Here is a 22,269-nt window from a genome sequence, read left to right on the forward strand (position 1 = left end):
TAAGAAAGCCCTATATATCCCACCAACAAATAAAATCAAATAAATACATTTGGACAAGACTAAGAAAAAAATAATGTTATACCTTTTGGGTATGTGCACACGGAGTGTTTTCAGACATGTTTTGGGCCGTAAATGTCTGGAACAACGGCTGAAAAATCAGAAGCAGAACGCCTCCAAACATCTGCCCATTGATTTCAATGGGCAATACAGCGTTCTGTTCCGACGGGGCGTTTTTTATTTTTGGACATTACTTATTGGTTTATTAAGTTATGCAATTTGGTTTTTCATTGAATTGTTTTATGTTACCCATAATAAAACACGGCAGCCTTTATGTCCAAATATTCTGGTGTGTTTTCGTTATTCAGGTTTTTGCGGGGTGTCATATGTGACCCCATGTATGAAGTATGTTTAGTACAAGGTAAGCCCCACAATGGGGTGAAAAGTATATTGATTTACAGTATTGTTAATGAAGATAATCACACGACTGCTTTGTACTTCGGCAGCTTCCCGTCACACAGTAGAGTCACTAGGCGGACGCTCTCGGCAAATAGATTTTTACAGATGAGTTCAATACTGTATAAATGGTGGAGGTGGCTGCGTGCAGACAAAATTATAACTCTATGGGTATGTGCACACGCTAGCTGTCATTTACGTGTGAAAAGACAGACTGTTTTCAAGAGAAAACAGCTGCCTCGTTTCACACGTAAATGCTCCTCCTCGCATTTTGCGAGCCGTCTGAGACGCTCGTAAATCTTGAGCTGTGCTTCATTGAGTTCAATGAAGAACAGCTCAAATTACGTGGCAAAGAAGTGCCCTGCACTTCTTTGCCGAGGCAGCCCATTTACGCGTCGTCGTTTGACAGCTGTCAAACGACGACGCGTAAATTACAGGTCGTCTGCACAATACGTCGGCAAACCCATTCAAATGAATGGGCAGATGTTTGCCGACATATTGTAGCCCTATTTTCAGACGTAAAACGAGGCATAATACGCCTCGTTTACGTCTGAAAATAGGTCGTGTGAACCCAGCCTATGTCTAAAAAAACGCAGCTCTAACCACAATAAAGATACGTGGAGAAATGATGGTAGACATTAACTTTATAGTTAAATAATACATTTGGCAGAGCTCTTAGTGGGGCCTATTCCGAGTGTCGCTATGGGGCCCTGTTATTTGTGTGTAGTTTTATTTTGCTATTGTGTATTTTTGTCATTTTTATCAGTTATTGCTTAGCTTGTTTTTCTAGGTGTTCTCTAATTTGGAAGAATTTAAGTGGGTTGCGTTCTTTTAAGTGACTAGATGGAGACTTATTCTAGTATAATAATACATTATAATTGGACGCTATAAGGATACCTTACAATAAGGCACATTACTCCATTAAACGTTAAAATAATTAGCTTGATAAAAGGCATAATAAGTCAGCACTAAGAGCTTTTTCTACTTTTTATTTGCTCTGAGTAACACATTTGGTACTACTAAGCAAGTCCTTTGCATATTCTGCACATGGTTTCTATAGTAGCTACAGATTACGTTAATCTAATCCAATCTAAGGGAATAGGTGCCAGTTGGAGACTGATATCTTCTTGTATAATAAGTGTACACTACCTGTAATGTGATGATCACAGCTTTGTCTTCAGGGACATTGATGAAAAGCAGACATGCTTTTTACTTACTATCACATGGTTAGAATTTTGTACATTCTTCACATTGTATGACATAGTAAATGGCTACCTGTGGCTGTGCGCTTGCAGTTGGTCTCTGTGGGGAGGGAACAGACGTTTTAGACAGCGCGTAATTCATCTTGTTCACAACTAAATCCGCAACAAGTTGCCGATCATCTACTTGGTGTTCACCGATCACTGGCATTGTACAGTCCATGACCTGAAAGAAAACAGAATAATCGGGTTCTATGAGATGGTGTTTTCCAATACCAATATATATTAATATACCAATACTGCATAATGTACCTGCATTGGTTATTATAGCCTTTTAAACGACAAAATTTTAGGTATTAGTTATGGAAAATTACAAATGAACACTTGGTCTGTGACTATGGGTGGCCCTGGGGGAAGAGCACCTGCTGAATCGAACATTTACATATATATACACTGGTCCCTCAAGTTACAATGGCCTCAGGTTACAATATTTTCAACATACAATGGTCTTTCCTGGGACATTCTAACTTGAAACCATATTCCACATACAATTCCACAAAAGGTCTGGATGCGGGGCACGTGTGATTGGCTAGAAGATCCAGCTAATCAGAATGCGTATTTTTCTTGTAAAAACCTGCTGTAATGCAGTGCACGCCCTGATTGGCTGTCTACTAGCGCCTCTATACAGTACAGTACTGCATGTCCTGTACTGCTCTTTACCTGCTCCAGGACAAGTTGCTCCTTTGGACACCAGGTGAGGATGGCTCCAGGTTATATTTCTGGTACACTGTGTACTGTACAGGCTCCTGAAGAAGCTCCTGTCCTCATCGTGGAAAGTGATTTACAGCCTCCAGCAGCCGCAGTATTTCTGACTTTTATAAGTGACAACTTGCTTTGTCTGTATTATCTGCTAAATCGTCATTTTTTCTTATCTGTGGTTGATATTTTTGGGGCTTTGGAACCAATTCCTAGTTTTCTATAGATTTATGGTCTCAAGTTACAATATGTTCAGCTTACAATCATCATCCCGGAAACAATTAATATTGTAACTTGAGGGACCACTGTACTTACAATACATGCTTTATTTGTACTTTTGTGTTTATTTGTCTTCAATCCACCTTTTTTATCGTTTCAGGTGGACATTTTGAGGGTATCGTATCACTGAGAACGTAGCGGAAAAATGGATATTGTGAATAATAAATCTAACTGTTATTAGATGTGCATTAAAAGTGGCATTCTAAATGACGGATCATGTGGTCACCTTGGATAAGCAACAGAGGTCTACCCAGATAGACACTAGTATTGAAAATTCAGCAAGGAGTACTACAAGTCCCAAAGGAACATGTTGAAATGTGCTAAATCGACAATGACAGTTAATAACAAGACATATAAATAAGCGCACTAGAGCTAAAGTGAGGTCACCAACAGTGGAGAAAGGGGCAATAGTAATACATTTGTATCCACTATTCCCCTTAAAGAGGCTCTGTCACCAGATTTTGCAGCCCCTATCTGCTATTGCAGCAGATAGGCGCTGCAATGTAGATTACAGTAACGTTTTTATTTTTAAAAAACGAGCATTTTTGGCCAAGTTATGACCATTTTTGTAGTTATGCAAATGAGGCTTGCAAAAGTACAAGTGGGTGTGTTTAAAAGTAAAAGTCCAAGTGGGCGTGTATTATGTGCGTACATCGGGGCGTTTTTAATACTTTTACTAGCTGTGCGCTCTGAAGAGAAGTATCATCCACTCTGCAGCATCCATTCTGCAGCAGCATCAGCGTTTGCAGGTAAGATCGACTTACCTGCAAACGCTGATGCTGCTGCAGAATCAACTGTAGCCTCTGGTGCCGATGTGGCCGACACGATGCAGGACCTGTGAGTGACGTCACAGATCTGCACTGCCAGAAGCTGGGCGTTCTGAAGAGAAGTGGATGATACTTCTCTTCAGAGCGCCCAGCTAGTAAAAGTATTAAAAACGCCCCGATGTACGCACATAATACACGCCCAGTTGGACTTTTACTTTTAAACACACCCACTTGGACTTTTGCAAGCCTCATTTGCATAACTACAAAAATGGTCATAACTTGGCCAAAAATGCTCGTTTTTTTAAAATAAAAACGTTACTGTAATCTACATTGCAGCGCCTATCTGCTTCAATAGCAGATAGGGGTTGCAAAATCTGGTGACAGAGCCTCTTTAAAACTGCTATGACGATAGAGCAGTGAAAACTGCTGCGCTAAAGCCCTGATGGTGGACTAAAGCGCAAATGATATGAAGCCGCGCCGAGAACACTGACACTATAAAGGCTTAGCCACGCCCCCTCCACCGCTGCCACAGCCCATGTGACCGGGTCTTAGATTGGCCCGGCTCATAGAGGGCATGTAATTGGATTATGCAAGCGGGACGGGGCGTGCCAGTCAGTATAGCAACTGGACGCTGCCCAGTAAAAGAATACTAACACAGAGGTTTAGGAAAAGCTGATGTATAAGTGAATAGAGAAGTGAACAATTGTATTATTACTTAGGCCCCATGCACACGACCGTAAAATCGCCCGTAATTATGGTCCGTAATTACGGGCCCATTCATTTCTATGGCCGACGGACACCTTCCCGTATGCCTACGTGAGGGTGTCCGTGCCGTAGAAACCTGCCGTGAAAAATAGGACATGTCCTATTTTATTATTTTACGGACCGTGCTCCTACACTTTAGGCCGGATTCACACGAGCGCTTGCGTTTTGCGCGCGCAAAAGGTACATAACAGCTCCGTGTGTCAGCAGCGTATGATGCGTGGCTGCGTGATTTGCACGCAGCCGCCATCATTATGACACTCTGTTTGTATGTTTGTAAACAGAAAAGCATGTGGTGCTTTTCTGTTTTGAATCATAGTTTTTACTGCTGTTGCGCGAACCACGCGCGTCACACGAAAGAGCTTCCGTGTGCTGCTCGTGATTTTCACGCACCCATTGACTTCAATTTGCGCGTGATGCGCGAAAAACGCACAAATATAGGACATGTCGTGAGTTTTACGCAGCGGACACACGCTGCCTGAAACTCACGGACTGTCTGAATGGCCCCATTGACTAACATAGGTCCGCGCGAGGCGCGTGAAAATCACGCGCTTTGCACGGACGTATATCACTTTCTTCTGAATAAGCCCTTATGATGGGAGCACGGCCCGTAAAAACGGCCGGCCGCCTGCGGCCGTAATCTCGGGCACAGTCGTGTGCATGAAGCCTAAGGGAGCGGACCGGTTGACACCGACATTGTCTAATTGTCTGCAGAGCCTCTCACATTGCATTGCCTGTGTCTGCAGAGGGTTTCATATTGCATTGTCTTCTTGTCTGCAGAGCATCTCATATTGCATTGTCCACCTGTCTGCAGAGCATCTCACATTGCATTCCCTTTGTCCGCAGAGTGCCTCATATTGCATTGCCTGTGTCCGCAGAGCATCTCACATTGCATTGCCTGTGTCCGCAGAGCATCTCACATTGCACTGCCTGCAGAGCAACTCACTTTAGTTTTTCACTTTGCTTTTAAGAGAGCCAGATAGAACCAGAGTAGATGTATAAACATATATATCATGGCCCTCAAAGAACCCCAGCGTGACAAATTTTGGGGGCATCGGAACCAATTACCAGTTTTCCATGGGGTTATGGTTTCAACATACAATGGTCGTCCCGGAGCAATTAATGTTGTATGTTGACGACCCACTGTACACTAAACACTGGGGCAGATTTTCTTAGACTGGCGTTTCATACGAATGAATGCCGCTGGAGTATGATGCGATAAATTCATTAAGGGGCACACGCCTCTTTATAAATTAGTCACATATTTGGATGTCTGTGCGCCAGAAAGGGAAATCTGTGCCAGCTTCGAGCCTAAATTAAAGTAAATTTGTTGGCCCATTGGTTAGGCTGAGCTTCCGCTAAACCTAATAATTTTATTTTAAAAGTGCTGTAAAAAGAAAAGTCGCAATTTTTTTGCGTAAGCAGCTGGCACATATAAATTAACATAATTCAAATTATGGAAAAAAAAAAGAATCAAACATTATGGCATTGGGGTTTACTTCCAGTAATATTTAGAAAATAATATTGTAAACCCCCAATCACTGGTCACACCCTGCTGTAAACGTATGAGATGCAGAGCTATTATGACGCAGTGCTGGATCCGTTGTATGACGGATACCACTGGTGGCCAACTCACCCCATCGGCTTATAATCTGTGGTGCCTGTGGTGGTGACTATCGTTTTGATGGAAAGAATAGCGCTGTATGCAGCATATTTAAAAATACAGTAATGGGTACATTTTGCACAATATCAAATATACAGTGAAATCCAAAATTGCAATGTATTGTGGAATTTCATAAAACCAGACGCAGAACACCGTCAGATATCACCAATTAGTAAATTCCTCTGATTAAAAAAACAAAGTTATAGGAGCAAATTTTGTGCAGTATTCTTGAATTTTCTGTCATATAATAATTTCGGAAATCTGATAATCCAGACACCATAGATAATTTGTGAGGTGTATGTATAACAGATTATTACGCTATTTCACGATATAAAAAAAAGAACACTATTTCCCCCCCGTTTTTTTTTACATTGTTATTATTATAACTTTAGACTATTTGGCTTAGTCTCGTGGTACGTATGTGAAAAATTAGCTTAGGTATACATATAGCAACATAAATACTCTTATCAGGTAGGCTATCTGGGACCCTCTGGAATCTTTAATCCCTTAGGCCTCATGCGCACTTCAGTTATTTTCTTCAGGGTGCTATCTATTTTTTTAACTGATAGCACCCTGACACATTCAGTTCAATGGGGCCACGCACACTTCTGTTGTTTTGGCAGTTCCGTTCGTCCGTTCCGTCAAAAGTAGAACATGTCCTACTTTTGTCCGTGGTTCAGTGTCCATCTCGCCCATTGAAGCCTATGGGTCCATCAAAACAATGGACGGCACACGGAGGGCATCCGTGTGCCGTCCGTTTTTCACGGATCCGTTGCCAAGCAACGACAGGGCGTGCCATATTTCCCTGCATTTAACACACAAGATGGATTTTAACGGACCGTTAAAAACAGAAGACAAACGGAAGCACAATGTCCGTTTAAAACAGAACACCGGAACGGATGTGGAGTGACAACGGAGTCCAAAATTACTAAAATATCATGTTATTCGACCAGCAGGGTAAGGCCCTTTTCACACTGAGTAATTCGCCTGGAAGTTTGAGGCAGATTTTGATGTGCCTGCACGCCGTTTGCCGTGTTTTTCACCCGCGGCTTTCTCTGCCTCCCATTGATGTCAATGGGAGGTCAGAGACGTAAACACCCGACGATAGGGCATAGCGCTTCTTTTTCCCGCGAGACGGGTTTCTGCTCGCGGGGAAAAAACACCTCCCATTGAAAGGCATTTATTCACACGTTTTCCGACGCCGTTTCCGCGTCAAAAAACTCTGTGTCAACAGGGCCTAAACCCAATAGGAAAAAAATCACTATGCCAGAATCGCAGTTTTTTGGTCACCTCACTTGCCCCAAAATATAATAAAAAGTGATCAAAAGGTCGTATGTACCCCAATATGGTAACAATAAAAACTACAATTCACCCACGAAAAACAAGCCCTCACACAGCTCAACTGATGAAAAAAATAAAAATGTATGGGTTTTAGTATATGGCGACACAATACTAAACAAATTGTCATTTTGTAAAAGTAGCAGAACATAAATAAAACGATGTAAATTTGGTATCGCTGTAATCGTACTGACCTGCAGAATAAATGTAACGTCATTTTCACTGCACAGTCAATGCCGTAAAAATGAAACCCAACAATTATTTTTTTTTTTACAGTTATTCAATACATTATATGGTACATCAAATGATGCCATAAAAAAATACAACTCATCCCGCAAAAAAAACAACCCTCATAGGTTTACAGATATGGGAAAATACAAACGTTATGGATCTTGGAAGGTGAAGATGAAAAAAACTAAAACGAAAGGACAAAAATCGTACAAGTACGGGAACAACATAGAGTCAGACTATAAAGACTATACAGCCCCATTAACATCTATTTCTCCATTATTTTTACTGAATATAGCTCATCTTTTCCCAACCTGAGTCCAAGGCAGAGGTTCTCCAGTATCACCAGCAGAGGGCAGAATACTGCCAACTATCCGGATAGAATCTGAAAGTGACAATTTCTTCAAAGAAAGCAGCGGAATATATATTTTGCCGCTTTTTACTAATATACCTGGCAAAGGTTTGACTCTTTCAGGACCAATGCCTTTAGATAACTGATTGTCCACAGCATAATTTAACCTTTTGCAATGACACATTCTAAGAGTGAATATTTCATAATTTTGCATCATAAGTGGTGCTTTAAAGGAGCACACCAGCAATTATTATTATTTTCTGCCTATAGAGTGCAGCATAGACTATTAATAAAGAATACTGTATGCCTGTGAATACCTGTTTTAGTTGATGGACCATTCATGGCTTGTCTACCATCTTTGTTCCTTTCTTCCCTCTGATATGGTTCCCCTAATGCAGCCTTCATTTCCCATCATGCCTCTGGCTTTGCAGAGGCAGAGGGGGTGGGGTCTTATCACACTGCACTTGCTCGAGGGAGATTTATAACTCTGCAGTCCTATTATATCAATGGACTCCTGGTCCCTTACGTAGGGCAGAATTAATCTCTTTAGTAGCACTATATGTATGGGTACATACAGAGGAACAAGGAGGGCGGAGCTGGGTGAGGGAGGGGTTTCATAGCTGGCAGGAGGGATTTGAAAGGTGGTCGACAGCGCTATTGGATGCGTCAAGAACAACGGAACACTGTCACAACGGTGACAAATGGAAACCATTACCAATGTTTCCGTCACCATGGAGATCAATGGTGAGGGAAACGGAAGCTGAGGTTTCAGTTTGCCTTTCTGTTGAGGGGTTACCCGATGGAAACCTCAGACGGTACCCCTCAATGGAAGGGCAACGGTGATGTGAACACAGCCTAACACATATCCTGAGGATATCCTCAGGATAGGCCATCAATAGCTGATGGGTCAGGGTCCGACTCCTGCCAATCAGCTGTTTTGAATTGGGTGCAGCGCTTGTACGAGCGCTGCGTCCCCTTCATTCCCCTTACTTGCTTACACTGTAAATCGCTGACACGTCTGTGTCGCGATTCACAGTGTGAGAAAGTGACCGTAATGAAAGGGAAGTAGCGCTCGTACGAGCGCTGCACGCCCTTCAAAACAGCTGATTGGTGGGGGTCCTGGGAGTCGGACCCCGACCTATCAGCTCCAGCAGACATTGGTATTAAACATACCCTCCTCTTCGGCCGCAGCGTAGGTCCTGACTCCATCCAGGGTCGGGATGTTGTGCGCAGCGCATAGTGTTGTGACGTCAGGACCTCTGCTGCGCTCTGGAAGGAGGAATGTAAGTACTGTCAGTTACTATAGTAACGGGGGCCCGTGTAGTTTATTACATAGGTCCCAGTTACTATAGTAACTTTTCATTGATGTAGTGCGGGGGGCCGCGTGCCCCCTGGCTTCAGGGCCCGGTTGTAATTGCGACCGCTGCGACCTCTATAGTTACGCCACAGACGGAAACGTATATAAACAGATTAGGGTTAGAGATTAGTAAAATATCAACATTTGCAACCATTTTTTCAATTGTTCCAATGAATCTGAAATTGTAAAAAATGACGCAACCTTGTAAAAATTCTTAATTTAAACAGTTTATTATTCAGGATAAGTTATCTAATGCAAATAATTGCAAATATATTGAAAGAACAACCCCCAATTTGTACAAGTGCAAAAATATTATCCTTGCATATATATATCAGTATATTACACAAAGAAATCGAATCTATGGAACAATGGAGGCTGTATGAGAAACACGCCTATGGAGACACCGCCCCTGGAATGCAAGAGGAGTGTACAGATGGACTTACAGCTGAATAGAGCCAATGGGGCTGAAGCACGTCCCACATCTCTAAGGAGGAAACTTGTGATTCTTTCTTTGTTCAATAAAGTTTAGTTCTTACTTCCTACTTCAGTGAGGGAGGATGTCTACCACCATTTGTCTGTTTGGTACATATCTTCCATGCATGCCCTCAGTTTCCAATTTACAGAGGTGGCTATTCGGTGTGGAATAACAGGGAGAAGGAAGTTTAACCCTGTCAAAACGACATTATCACACAAGGGTGGCGCGCTTACACAGAGACCTTTTTTTTCTAATTCTAAAACATCTTATTGTAATGTTTGTTGTCTACAATATTTATATACTAAAGCAATAAAATGATGAACATTATACAATTTATCAAAGATCTGACTAAATTTGCAAAGCTCTGTAAATCCTAACCTGAGCCCTTTCGTTTCTTTTACTTAAAATATGTTGTCATTGTGGGAAAAGTTCCCACAAAAATTGCCACAAAACCTGACTGTCTGGGCTGAAAAGAATGGGCAAGTTCTGGGGTACATCTTTTTTCCCTATTTTAGGCTTCCAATTTCTAATTTGAATTGACTCCAGTAATGAGGTTATGTAAGGGGCACAGTTAGATATTTATAACTTGAACTGTAAGTTTATAATAAACTATTCATTGAATATACAGGAAAACAATACAAAGTGTCATTATGTGTGCGCTGTAGCAGTAGACTTCTAACTTGTGAGCCTGATTTAGAATCGGCGTGTCAATGGCAGACATAGTAAATAACGTTATTATAGATACATTGATATGTACAGTATATACTATTATTAGAAATGTTCTATTTATGTTTCTGCAACTAATCTAGTGATGATGTTTGCCTATGAATAGTAATGTCGGAGGTTTTGTAACATGATGCTGAAAGCACAAATGTACTGTAATCCACGGCAATCAATTTAATAGAAATCATCAGTAATAAAGCAAGTCTCGGTTTGTTAAAGGCAATTTAAACCTTTGAAAGTGATTTTATTTATATATATATATATATATATATATATATATATATATATATATATATACACTACCGTTCAAAAGTTTAGGGTCACTTAGAAATTTCCTTATTTTTGCAAGAAAAGCACAGTTTTTTTCAATGAAGATAACATTAAATTAATCAGAAATACACTCTATACATTGTTAATGTGCTAAATGACTATTCTAGCTGCAAACGTCTGGTTTTTAATGCAATATCTACATAGGTGTATAGAGGCCCATTTCCAGCAACCATCACTCCAGTGTTCTAATGGTACAATATGTTTGCTAACTGTGTTAGAAGGCTAATGGATGATTAGAAAACACTTGAAAACCCTTGTGCAATTATGTTAGCACCGCTGTAAACAGTTTTGCTGTTTAGATGAGCTATAAAACTGACCTTCCTTTGAGCTTGTTGAGAATCTGGAGCATTACATTTGTGGGTTTGATTAAACTCTCACAATGGCTAGAAAAAGAGAGCTCTCATGTGAAACTCGACAGTCTATTCTTGTTCTTAGAAATGAAGTGTAACGTCTATGGCCACGGCCCGTCGATCGGTCGTTAACCCCGACGGCCGTGGCCGTGGACAGCTTACCTGCCTGCAGCGTCGTCCCCCAGTCAGGCGCCGGCACTCTCTTCCGGGTTCCGAGTGTCTCCGGCTGGTGCGCGCACCCGCGCGTGCACGGCCTTAAAGGGCCAGTGCGCGCGTTTTGCAAAAAACTGCAATCTGGCCCAGGATGCCCTGGGCTATAAAAAGGGCTCTGCCCTCTTGCCCTTTGCCAGAGCGTTGTTAGTTTTCCCGTTGTTCGTCTTGCTTATGGTCTCCCAGTGTCTTCCAGCCTCCCAGTGTACCTTGCTCCTGTATTCCGTATCCCGTATCCTGTTTCCGTGCTACCCTGTGCTACCTGCCATGCTGTGCTACAATCTACGCTACCCTGCTACGCCTCACCGAACGACTTCCCACCGCCTGGTTCTGGACGTGTCCGCCTCGCCACTGCCTACGATTGCCTCAGGTACTCTCGCTGAACCATTGAACTGTGTACCTTCCGGTTTGGCCAGCTGCCATCCCCGCTATGCGGTACGGCCCAGTGGGTCCACACCCCGCATCGTGACAGTACGCTCTGGCCATGGACCCCACTGGCCAATTCAAGGGCTTGTCACCCTCCCAAGCCATGCAGGCGGATCTGCTGGATCTCCGAGCTAGGCAGGACCAGCTCCTCGTGGCCGTGGACTCTATGGCGCAGCAGCTAGTTGCCTCCATTCCTGCTTCTGTACAAGTTCCTCAAGCCGACCCTCCTGTTGCTCCTTTTGGCAGTTCCTGTACGGACCCTCGGTTCTCGCTGCCATTGCCCTCTCGGTTCGATGGAGACGCCAGTGCTTGTCGGGGGTTCCTGAACCAATGCCACATTCATTTTACCCTGCACTCTAGGGCATTTCCGTCAGATGGAGCCAAGATCGCATTTATCATCTCCCTCCTGACCGGCAAGGCCCTGGCATGGGCTAACCCTATCTGGGAACGTCAGGGACCCGAGAATTCCAGGAGTTCGCACGAATTTTCCGAACCGTTTTTGAGGAACCAGGACGAGTCTCATCAGCCGTCACCGCCATCTTCAACCTTCGCCAAGAGGACAACTCCGTGGGCGAGTATACTATTCAGTTCCGGACTCTGGCAGGAGAGCTATCCTGGAACAATGAGGCATTTGTGGCATCCTATTGGCATGGTCTGTCGCCCGAGATCAAGGACGAACTGGCTGCTCGAAACCTGCCTCCCGCGTTGAACGACTTGATTCTGCTTGCCACTCGGGTTGACATAAGGCTGAGGGAGAGATCCCATGAGGTTCGTCAGGAGCGCCGGCGTCCTAGACTGGCGCCCAACTTTCAGCAACCCCTCTTGCCTGCTTCTATCGCTTTGCCTGAGGTTCCGATGCAAGTTGACCGACTAAAATTATCGGTCCAGGAGAAACAGCGCAGGCGCACCTCTGGACTGTGCTTATATTGCGGCCTCGCTGGCCACGTCGTGCATCTGTGTCCTCACAAGCCAAAAAACCCAAGCGCCTAGGCTTGGTTGGAGAGACAACCCTGGGCGTCAACACATTGAAGCAAGAACTCTCCTCCAAACTATTTATTCCTGTAACCATTATTGCTGGCGAGAGGTCTCATCAGGTCTCCGCATATCTGGACTCCGGCTCTGCAGCCAACTTCATCTGCCAGGATCTTGTGGATCTCCTACAGTTGCCCACTATCCCGCTTGAAAGTCCGTTGATCGTTGCCTCGGTGGATGGACTGCCATTACCAGACCCAGTTGTGTCCATAACCAAGCCGTTGAAACTCCAAGTGGGAGCCCTTCATGCTGAGATCATCTCTCTGTTCGTCCTATCCAAGGCCGTCAACCCCGTGCTGCTGGGGTTGCCTTGGCTTCGTCTGCACGCCCCCGTCCTGGATTGGAACTCTGGAGAGGTTCTCCAGTGGGGCCCGAAGTGTCTTGACCGCTGTCTGAGTCACATCCAGTCGCCACAGCCCGCTCCTCTTCAGTCGTTGGCAGGTTTGCCCCTCTGTTTCTCTATGTTCGGCGATGTCTTCAATAAAAAGGAGGCCGAGACCTTGCCGCCACACCGGGCATATGACTGCCCAATCGACCTGGTTCCGGAATCGTCTCCTCCTCGTGGTAGAGTGTATCCTCTCTCCTTGCCAGAGACCCAGTCCATGTCGGCTTACATCAAGGAGAACCTGGAGAGGGGTTTCATTCGTAAATCTTCATCCCCGGCCGGAGCAGGGTTCTTCTTTGTTAAAAAGAAAGATGCTTCATTACGACCTTGTATCGACTACCGAGGTCTAAACCAGATCACGGTGAAGAACAGGTATCCTCTGCCTTTAATTTCTGAACTGTTTGATCGCATACGGGGGGCAAAATTTTTTTCTAAACTGGACCTGCGGGGGGCCTATAATCTGATCCGGATTCGTCGAGGTGACGAGTGGAAGACTGCCTTTAATACTCGTGATGGGCATTACAAATACTTAGTCATGCCCTTCGGCCTGTGTAACGCTCCCGCAGTATTCCAAGAATTTGTCAATGACATTTTTCGTGATCTCCTGTATGTTTGTGTTGTGGTGTATCTCGATGACATTCTGATTTTTTTCCCCAGACCCAGTAACTCATCAAAGTCATGCCCGCCAGGTGTTGCTCCGTCTAAGAGAGAATCGACTTTACGCAAAATTGGAGAAGTGTGTGTTCGAGAAGAAGTCTCTATCCTTCCTGGGCTATATTATCTCAGATCAGGGTCTCAAGATGGATCCCCAGAAGGTAAAGGCCGTCCTGGAGTGGCCACGCCCCCAAGGCTTAAGGGCCATCCAACGCTTTCTAGGATTCACCAACTTCTACCGACTCTTCATCCCCAACTTCTCATCTTTGACAGCACCTATCTCCACCCTCACTAAGAAAGGTATGAATGCCAAGTTGTGGACCCCGGAGGCTGAAGCCGCATTTGAATCCTTAAAGAAAGCCTTCACATCTGCCTCCATTCTGCACCATCCGGACGTGTCCTTACAGTTTTCGTTAGAGGTGGACGCCTCCTCGGTGGGTGCTGGTGCACTGTTGTTCCAGAAAAGACCGAAAGGCAAGGCCGTGGTATGCGGTTACTATTCCAAGCTGTTTTCTCCCGCAGAGCGTAACTACTCGATTGGGGACCGGGAGTTACTGGCCATCAAACTGGCTCTGCAGGAGTGGAGACACCTACTGGAAGGCGCGGTTCACCCTATCCTGATCTTCACGGATCACAAGAATTTGACCTACATACAGACGGCCCAGCGGTTGAATCCTCGTCAAGCCAGGTGGTCGTTGTTCTTTGCTCGGTTCCGGTTCGAACTCCACTACTGTCCCGCCGACAAGAATGTGAGGGCCGATGCCTTGTCTAGATCTTTCGAAACCGAGGACGCCATGGAATCTCCACAGAATATCATTGACCCATCCTTTATCTTCTCTGTGAATCCCCTGCAAATCAGAGACATTCCTCCGGGTAGGACTTTTGTGCGTCTGGTTGACCGAGGAAGAATTCTTCACTGGGGTCACAACTCTAAGCTGGCAGGTCACGCGGGTGCTCGTAAGACCCAAGATTTAATCACCCGTCAGTTCTGGTGGCCCACGCTCCCCAAAGATGTCATGGACTTTGTCTCTTCTTGCACAGTCTGTGCAGCAAATAAAGTTGCTCACTCCAGACCTGCGGGCTTGCTCCAACCACTGCCTGTGCCCGTTGCCCTGTGGCAACATGTCGCTATGGACTTCGTCACGGATCTTCCTCCTTCTGCGAGTTGCAGTGTGATCTGGGTGGTGGTGGATCAATTTTCCAAGATGGCTCACTTCATCCCGTTGACCGCTCTGCCGTCTGCTACGCGGTTGGCTGACCTCTTCATACAGCACATCTTCCGTCTGCACGGATTGCCCCTGCATATTGTCTCGGACAGAGGTGTTCAATTCACCTCCAGGTTTTGGAGAGCACTCTGCGGGCTCCTTGGTGTGAAATTGGACTTCTCTTCGGCCTATCATCACCAGTCCAACGGGCAAGTCGAGAGAGTTAACCAGATTATGGAGAACTACCTACGTCACTTTGTGTCCAGGCGCCATGATGATTGGGTGCAGTTGCTCCCGTGGGCAGAGTTCTCCTATAACAACCACACCAGTGAGTCGACCACATCCAGTCCATTTTTCATCATCTACGGCCAACATCCTCGTATACCTCTTCCTGTTCCTACAATGTCCCAGGTGCCTGCAGCCGACTCCACCTTCAGGGACTTTCTACAGATATGGCAACAGACCCGATCTTCTATCCTCTTGGAGGTGGACCGCATGAAGAGAAAGGCAGATACAAGAAGACGGGTTCCTCCGCAGTTCCTCCCAGGGACTAAAGTCTGGCTGTCTTCTAGGAATATCCGGCTGAAGGTGCCGTCATGCAAATTTGCCCCGAGGTTCCTTGGTCCCTTTGAAGTCCTGCTACAAATTAACCAGGTATTCTACAAGCTGCGGCTGCCCCCCACTCTCAGGATCCCTAACTCCTTTCACGTCTCCCTGCTAAAACCGGTGGTCCTGAACCGCTACTCCAGGACTCCTAGTCGCACAGTGGCTCCTGGCGGCCCATCTGGGACTTTCGAGGTAAAGGAGATTCTGGCTACCAAGAAGGTGGGAGGAAGGACATTTTATTTGGTGGACTGGAGGGGGTTCGGCCCAGAAGAGAGGTCTTGGGAGCCAGAGGAGAACATGGATGCCCCTGTCCTTGTGAGGAAGTTTCTCTCTCGCTCTGGTCCCAAGAAGAGGGGGAGTAAGAGGGGGGATACTGTAACGTCTATGGCCACGGCCCGTCGATCGGTCGTTAACCCCGACGGCCGTGGCCATGGACAGCTTACCTGCCTGCAGCGTCGTCCCCCAGTCAGGCGCCGGCACTCTCTTCCGGGTTCCGAGTGTCTCCGGCGGTTGCGCGCGCCCGCGCGTGCACGGCCTTAAAGGGCCAGTGCGCGCGTTTTGCAAAAAACTGCAATCTGGCCCAGGATGCCCTGGGCTATAAAAAGGGCTCTGCCCTCTTGCCCTTTGCCAGAGCGTTGTTAGTTTTCCCGTTGTTCGTCTTGCTTATGGTCTCCCAGTGTCTTCCAGCCTCCGAGTGTACCTTGCGCCTGTATTCCGTATCCCGTATCCTGTTTCCGTGCTACCCTGTGCTACCTGCCGTGCTGTGCTACAGTCTACGCTACCCTGCTACGCCTCACCGAACGACTTCCCACCGCCTGGTTCTAGACGTGTCCGCCTCGCCACTGCCTACGATTGCCTCAGGTACTCTCGCTGAACCATTGAACTGTGTACCTTCCGGTTTGGCCAGCTGCCATCCCCGCTACGCGGTACGGCCCAGTGGGTGCACACCCCGCATCGTGACATGAAGGCTATTCCATGCGAGAAATTTGCCAAGAAACTGAAGATTTCCTACAACGGTGTGTACTACTACCTTCAGAGGACAGCACAAACAGGCTCTAACCAGAGTAGAAAGAGAAGTGGGAGGCCCCGCTGCACAGCTGAGCAACAAGACAAGTACATTAGAGTCTCTAGTTTGAGAAATAGACGCCTCACAGGTCCTCAACTGGCAGCTTCATTAAATAGTACCTGCAAAACACCAGTGTCAAGGTCTACAGTGAAGAGGCGACTCCGGGATGCTGGCCTTCAGGGCAGAGTAGCAAAGAAAAAGCCGTATCTGAGACTGGCTAATAAAAGGAAAAGATTAATATGGGCAAAAGCACACAGACATTGGACAGAGGAAGATTGGAAAAAAGTGTTATGGACAGACGAATCGAAGTTTGAAGTGTTTGGATCACACAGAAGAACATTTGTGAGACGCAGAACAACTGAAAAGATGCTGGAAGAGTGCCTGACACCATCTGTCAAGCATGGTGGAGGTAATGTGATGGTCAGGGGTTGCTTTGGTGCTGGTAAAGTGGGGGATTTGTACAAGGTAAAAGGGATTTTGAATAAGGAAGGCTATCACTCCATTTTGCAACGCCATGCCATACCCTGTGGACAGCGCTTGATTGGAGCCAATTTCATCCTACAACAGGACAAGGACCCAAAGCACACCTCCAAATTATGCAAGAACTATTTAGGGAAGAAGCAGGCAGCTGGTATCTATCTGTAATGGAGTGGCCAGCGCGGTCACCAGATCTCAACCCCATAGAGCTGTTGTGGGAGCAGCTTGACCGTATGGTACGCAAGAAGTGCCCATCAAGCCAATCCAACTTGTGGGAGGGGCTTCTGGAAGCATGGGGTGAAATTTCTCCTGATTACCTCAGCAAATTAACAGCTAGAATGCCAAAGGTCTGCAATGCTGTAATTGCTGCAAATGGAGCATTCTTTGACGAAAGCAAAGTTTGAAGGAGAAAATTATTATTTGAAATAAAAATCATTTTTTCTAACCTTGTCAATGTCTTGACTATATTTTATAGTCATTTTGCAAATCATTTGATAAATATAAGTGTGAGTTTTCATGGAAAACACAAAATTGTCTGGGTGACCCCAAACTTTTGAACGGTAGTGTATATATATATATATATATATATAATATATATATGTATTGTGGGGGTTTAGCATCAGGAGAGGTTGGTACAGCGGTTTCTTAGTAGCCAGAGACAGGGACACCGTGCATTAAAGTTCATAACAGGGCTTTGCCTGTGTTTTATTCTTGTCAAAGAAACAGCCTCTTGTACAACAAGGCAAAATACAAAATAAATCCTGCTCGTCTGAGCACTAACTAAACAAGATATTATCTAACTATACCAAGTGCCTTCCTACCAGGCACTGGACACAAAGTAACACAGGTCTTTACTCACATAGAATACAGGCTACTCCAGACTTTGTAGTCTCCGGTCTGAGTCAGGGGTGAGACTAACACACACTGAGTCTGCACCTTTTTATACACAGGCTGCAGGTGCAGTTAATTGAGCAGCAGCCTTGTCCTACAAACAGAGATGGACTAGGGATTGGGGAACCCGCCCTGCTCTTCCCCAATCCAACTCCAGGCCCTTTTTCCGGCTTTTCCTTAAGCTGAGATTGGAAAGCTAGAGCTTTCTATTGCAAAAAATACTCATTCCCTGGAGCCTAGAATACATATGACAGGATTCTAGGGGAAATGTACCTTCCCTCAATGACTTTACCTGTCACTGTCTCAAAGTATATATATATATATATATATATATATATATATATATATATATATATATAGGTCAGTCGGTGTGTTTGGTGCAACTTTCAAATTAGTTTTTATTAAATCTTTTTACTTTTTGAGATACAGCTGCTCTTTATTCTGACGGGTTCAGTGAAAGCGGGTCGGATCCACCTGTTATCCATCACATGTAAGTTCATAACTTAGATGTGATAGATTACAGGTGGATCTTGAGTATCAGAGACACGCAGGACCTGCTGACACTGAACCCGTCAGTCCCGCGGAACTGACGGATTCAGGTCTTAGCGAACGATACAGCTGCTCTGTATACAGAATACAGAGCAGCTGTATCTCAAAAGTAAAAAATAATTTTTAATAAAAACTCTGAAAGTCGCACTAAACACACAGACTGGCATCTGTATTTAAAAATCACTTTCGAAGGTTTACATAGTCTTTAAGAATTCCTTCACATTAATTTAAAATTCTGATGTATCTCCATGTCTTGTTTTATATTCACAGGACTTCAGCGGTATGTGAACTGCGGTTATTCTGCGTACATTGACCAAATAACACTTCCTAGCAGTTATCTAAATAACAATGCTATACAGTACCACCACCACCATACACTACAAAGATTATACACTGTACACAGGGGCCAACATACCATTGGTGCAACCTGCGCTCGGGCTCAGTAGGTAAGGGGCCCACTGCTACCTTAGTGGGAAGCTGCTAGCTGCATATGTCTACAGCTCACAATTACTGGTGGATTTTTAAAGAAAAAGATGGGGCTGCTCTATGAAGAGCTATTAGAGAGCAAAGAGTACATTTGCTGTACTTGCACAGGTGCCCCCTGCTGTCTGTGTCCACCCTCCCCATACTCCCGATTACTGTTCTGTTTGAATGGAGCAAACGAGTGACAATTGACAAGTTGTATTGTTGATCGGAGCTTGTTAAAAGGTGGTAAACACGGGAGAATAACAATACCTAAATAAATATCACCATGCAGTTCTCAAATAATAGAAACATATAGGGACCATATGGAGGTGCCACATGGCAGCACACAGAGTGCCTATAGATCTGTTATAAAATGTGCCTGTATTACGGCCGTCTGAAAGCAGCTATATTTTTCCGTAGACTGTTAACTCCACTGGTGAGAGTCCTCTCTCCTTTTATGTCATTATCAGTGAATGTTCATTTGTTCACAATTTTTTCCATTTTATATATTTACTGCCTCCGCTGTAAAGTGCTGGCGCTATATATAAATAGGTTGTTATTATTAGTAGTGTTATTATTATGGCCCTGTTTAAGTTATAGGTGAAAATACTCATAATCGTGCACATAATTACTTCTAGGAAGTAACCACAGGAATGTTTAATTTAGATTTCCTTAAACCTCCACAGTGACCTATATTTGGAAGCAAAATGTGGATCTCACATTTACAACAGCCAGAAAGAAGTCCAGGGATTTTCCTACAACCCAGTTAAGTAATATTCTAGGGGTGGAAGATGTCCCATATTGTGCAAAAGTGAATTTCCAGGTCTTGTCTCGAGACTCTATAAGGCATAATGAACCCTATTATTTTATAATGAAACCTACAAAATACATGTGATGTTATAATAAGATGTGTCAATAACTAAGGTTACTAAAGGTTTCATTACTATTGTATGACATTTTAAAAGATGAAGCATTTAAGAAAAAAACACTTTATTAGATATTAGAAAGGTCTCCTTCTTTAGCTCAATACAGAATTGTAGAGATCACTGCCAACATTTAATAACTCATCATTATCATAAAGGGATGTGATTATAAGAGATTTAGACGAGCTGAATTTCTCTTTAAGGCTTGAGTTTTTTAACAAGTTTTTTTACGCGGAAACCGCGACGCAGAACTCATTAAAAACAGCCCGAAAATTCCTCCCATTGATTTCAATGGGAGGCGGAGGCGTCTTTTTCCCGCGAGCGGTAAAACCGTCTCGGGGGAGAAAGAAGGGACATGCCCTATCTTCGGGTGTTTATGCCTCTGACCTCCCATTGACATCAATGGGAGGCAGAGAAAGCATATTTCGTAGAGTTTTATGCCCGCGGCGCTCAATGGCCGCAGACGAAAAACGATGTGAAAAACGCCACGGAGATCCGCGTGCAGGGAGAGGAAAATCTGCCTCAAACTTCCAAACGGAATTTTGAGGCAGAATTTCCGCCTGCAAAAAACTCTGTGTGAACCCAGCCTAGAGAGGACCTGTCACTATAAGTTCATATAAGGTCATATAAGTTAAACTGATATACTGACTTGAATAGCGCTGGACCCTGGACCCCCCATTCCAGAGATATGGACCACTGTTGGCTCCCTATATGCTAAATTGCTGTAGTTAGCCAACAGGGCGTGAACTACTCTCAAGGTGCCCCGTGCTGATTGGTCAGCATCAGAGGCAGGAAATCTAGCTCCAACCCATTGACATTGTTAGGAAAACACCTGCTCCCTTAAGGTCGCTATGACGACTACTCTAGCTTCTGGGCAGTTCTTCCTTTGCTTTGAGCCTATCTTTTCCCTGTCTGTCTGCCAATCAGCTGTGGGGTTGTATTTATGCCTGTGCTTTCCACCAGTCCTTTGCTTTTGAATTTCCTCCTTTGGTTTCTGATCAAGCTTCTGACATCACCTACACTTCTGATTCTGGGCCTCGTGTACACTGACCTCGGCTTGTCTCCCGTTTATTCTCTGATTACTGATTTTGATTATCCACTCCCGGACGGTTTTGACCTTTTTGCTATTCCTGTTATTTGGTTGCCTTCTGTTTTGAACTTTTAGTTATCCTCTGGCAGTCTTTTTTCCAGCTCAATGGTGACGGAAACATTGCTAAAGGTTTCCGCTTGTCACCATTGTGACATGACAGGGTTCCGCTGTTTTGACGGAATCAATAACGCAGTCGACTGTGTTATTAGTTGCGTCAAGACCAACGGTACCCTGTCATAAGATTACTTATAAGATTATTATAAGATTACTATCTGTTGGGGCCCTGTATCTAAGCCTACCACATGGTAGGCTTAAAGGGGTTGTCCAGTCCCTAAACATTGATGGCCTATCCACAGGACACGCCATCAATAGCTGATGAGTCAGGGTCCGACTCCTGGGACCGCCGCCAATCAGCAATTTTGAATGGGGTGCAGCGCTTGTACGAGCGCTGCTTCCCCTTCATTTCCCATACTTGCTTACACTGTGAATCGCTGACACATCCAGGCTGCGATAGGCTCTCCCACTCCTAAGCCTGCCATCCTGAGTGGTGGAAGATGGAGTCAGTCTCAGAGACGTAGATTCAGGTGCAGACTGATTACCTATGGGAGTTAACCCCGAAGCTGTGCCTGGCAGATCCTTTACAGTTACTATAGTAACGGGGGCCTGTGTAGTTTATTACATAGGCCCCAGTTACTATAGTAACTTTTCATTGATGTGTTGCGTGGGACCGTGGGCCCCCCTGGCTTTGGGGCCCGGTCGCAACTGTGACCGCTGCGACCCCTATAGTTACGCCACTGCCGCTGATAGAAGAGAGAATGTGGTGGTATGTGTGTGGGTGAGGGCGAGAGTCGCAAATTCTGAAGCTTGCTTTGGGCACTAAGAGAGCATTTCCCGCCCTTGGCCAAAATACAATCTTAACTCTGCTACATTCAGAAACACAGCCCAATATACATTGTATGAATTATATGAAGACACTGGGGCAGATCTACTAATGTGTCTGCACCTACAATGTGTCTAAAATACGCTATTTTATTTTAGAATATATGTTTGCACCTCCCAGTCACACAAAAAAAAGGTCCCAAAAAGCAAAGGGGCTTAGCAGGAAAGAGGCTTACAATGCGCAAAATTGCCCCAAAGATGTGGCTCAAAATTGTGACGCAAAATAAGCCAAATCAAAGGTGGTATAAGGAGGAGAAAAGTGTCTAGCAAGTCTAGCTAGAGCCACCAAATTCAACATACAGCATTGACCCCTGTGATA

The 22,269-nt window shown here is 44.8% G+C and overlaps 1 protein-coding gene across 2 annotated transcripts in view; it reads right to left on the reverse strand.

Moving 5' to 3' along the window:
- Window positions 1-22,269, reverse strand: part of SYN2 (synapsin II) — a 356,436-nt gene that overhangs the window by 38,806 nt on the left and 295,361 nt on the right. For both annotated transcript variants that reach the window (XM_075833843.1, XM_075833844.1), the window contains exon 10: window positions 1,729-1,878. In XM_075833843.1, coding sequence (XP_075689958.1) covers window positions 1,729-1,878 — 150 coding nt within the window. The remainder of the gene's footprint in view (window positions 1-1,728; window positions 1,879-22,269) is intronic.

This window comes from Rhinoderma darwinii, chromosome 7, assembly GCF_050947455.1.
Source record: "Rhinoderma darwinii isolate aRhiDar2 chromosome 7, aRhiDar2.hap1, whole genome shotgun sequence".
NCBI classification, from domain to species: domain Eukaryota; kingdom Metazoa; phylum Chordata; class Amphibia; order Anura; family Rhinodermatidae; genus Rhinoderma; species Rhinoderma darwinii.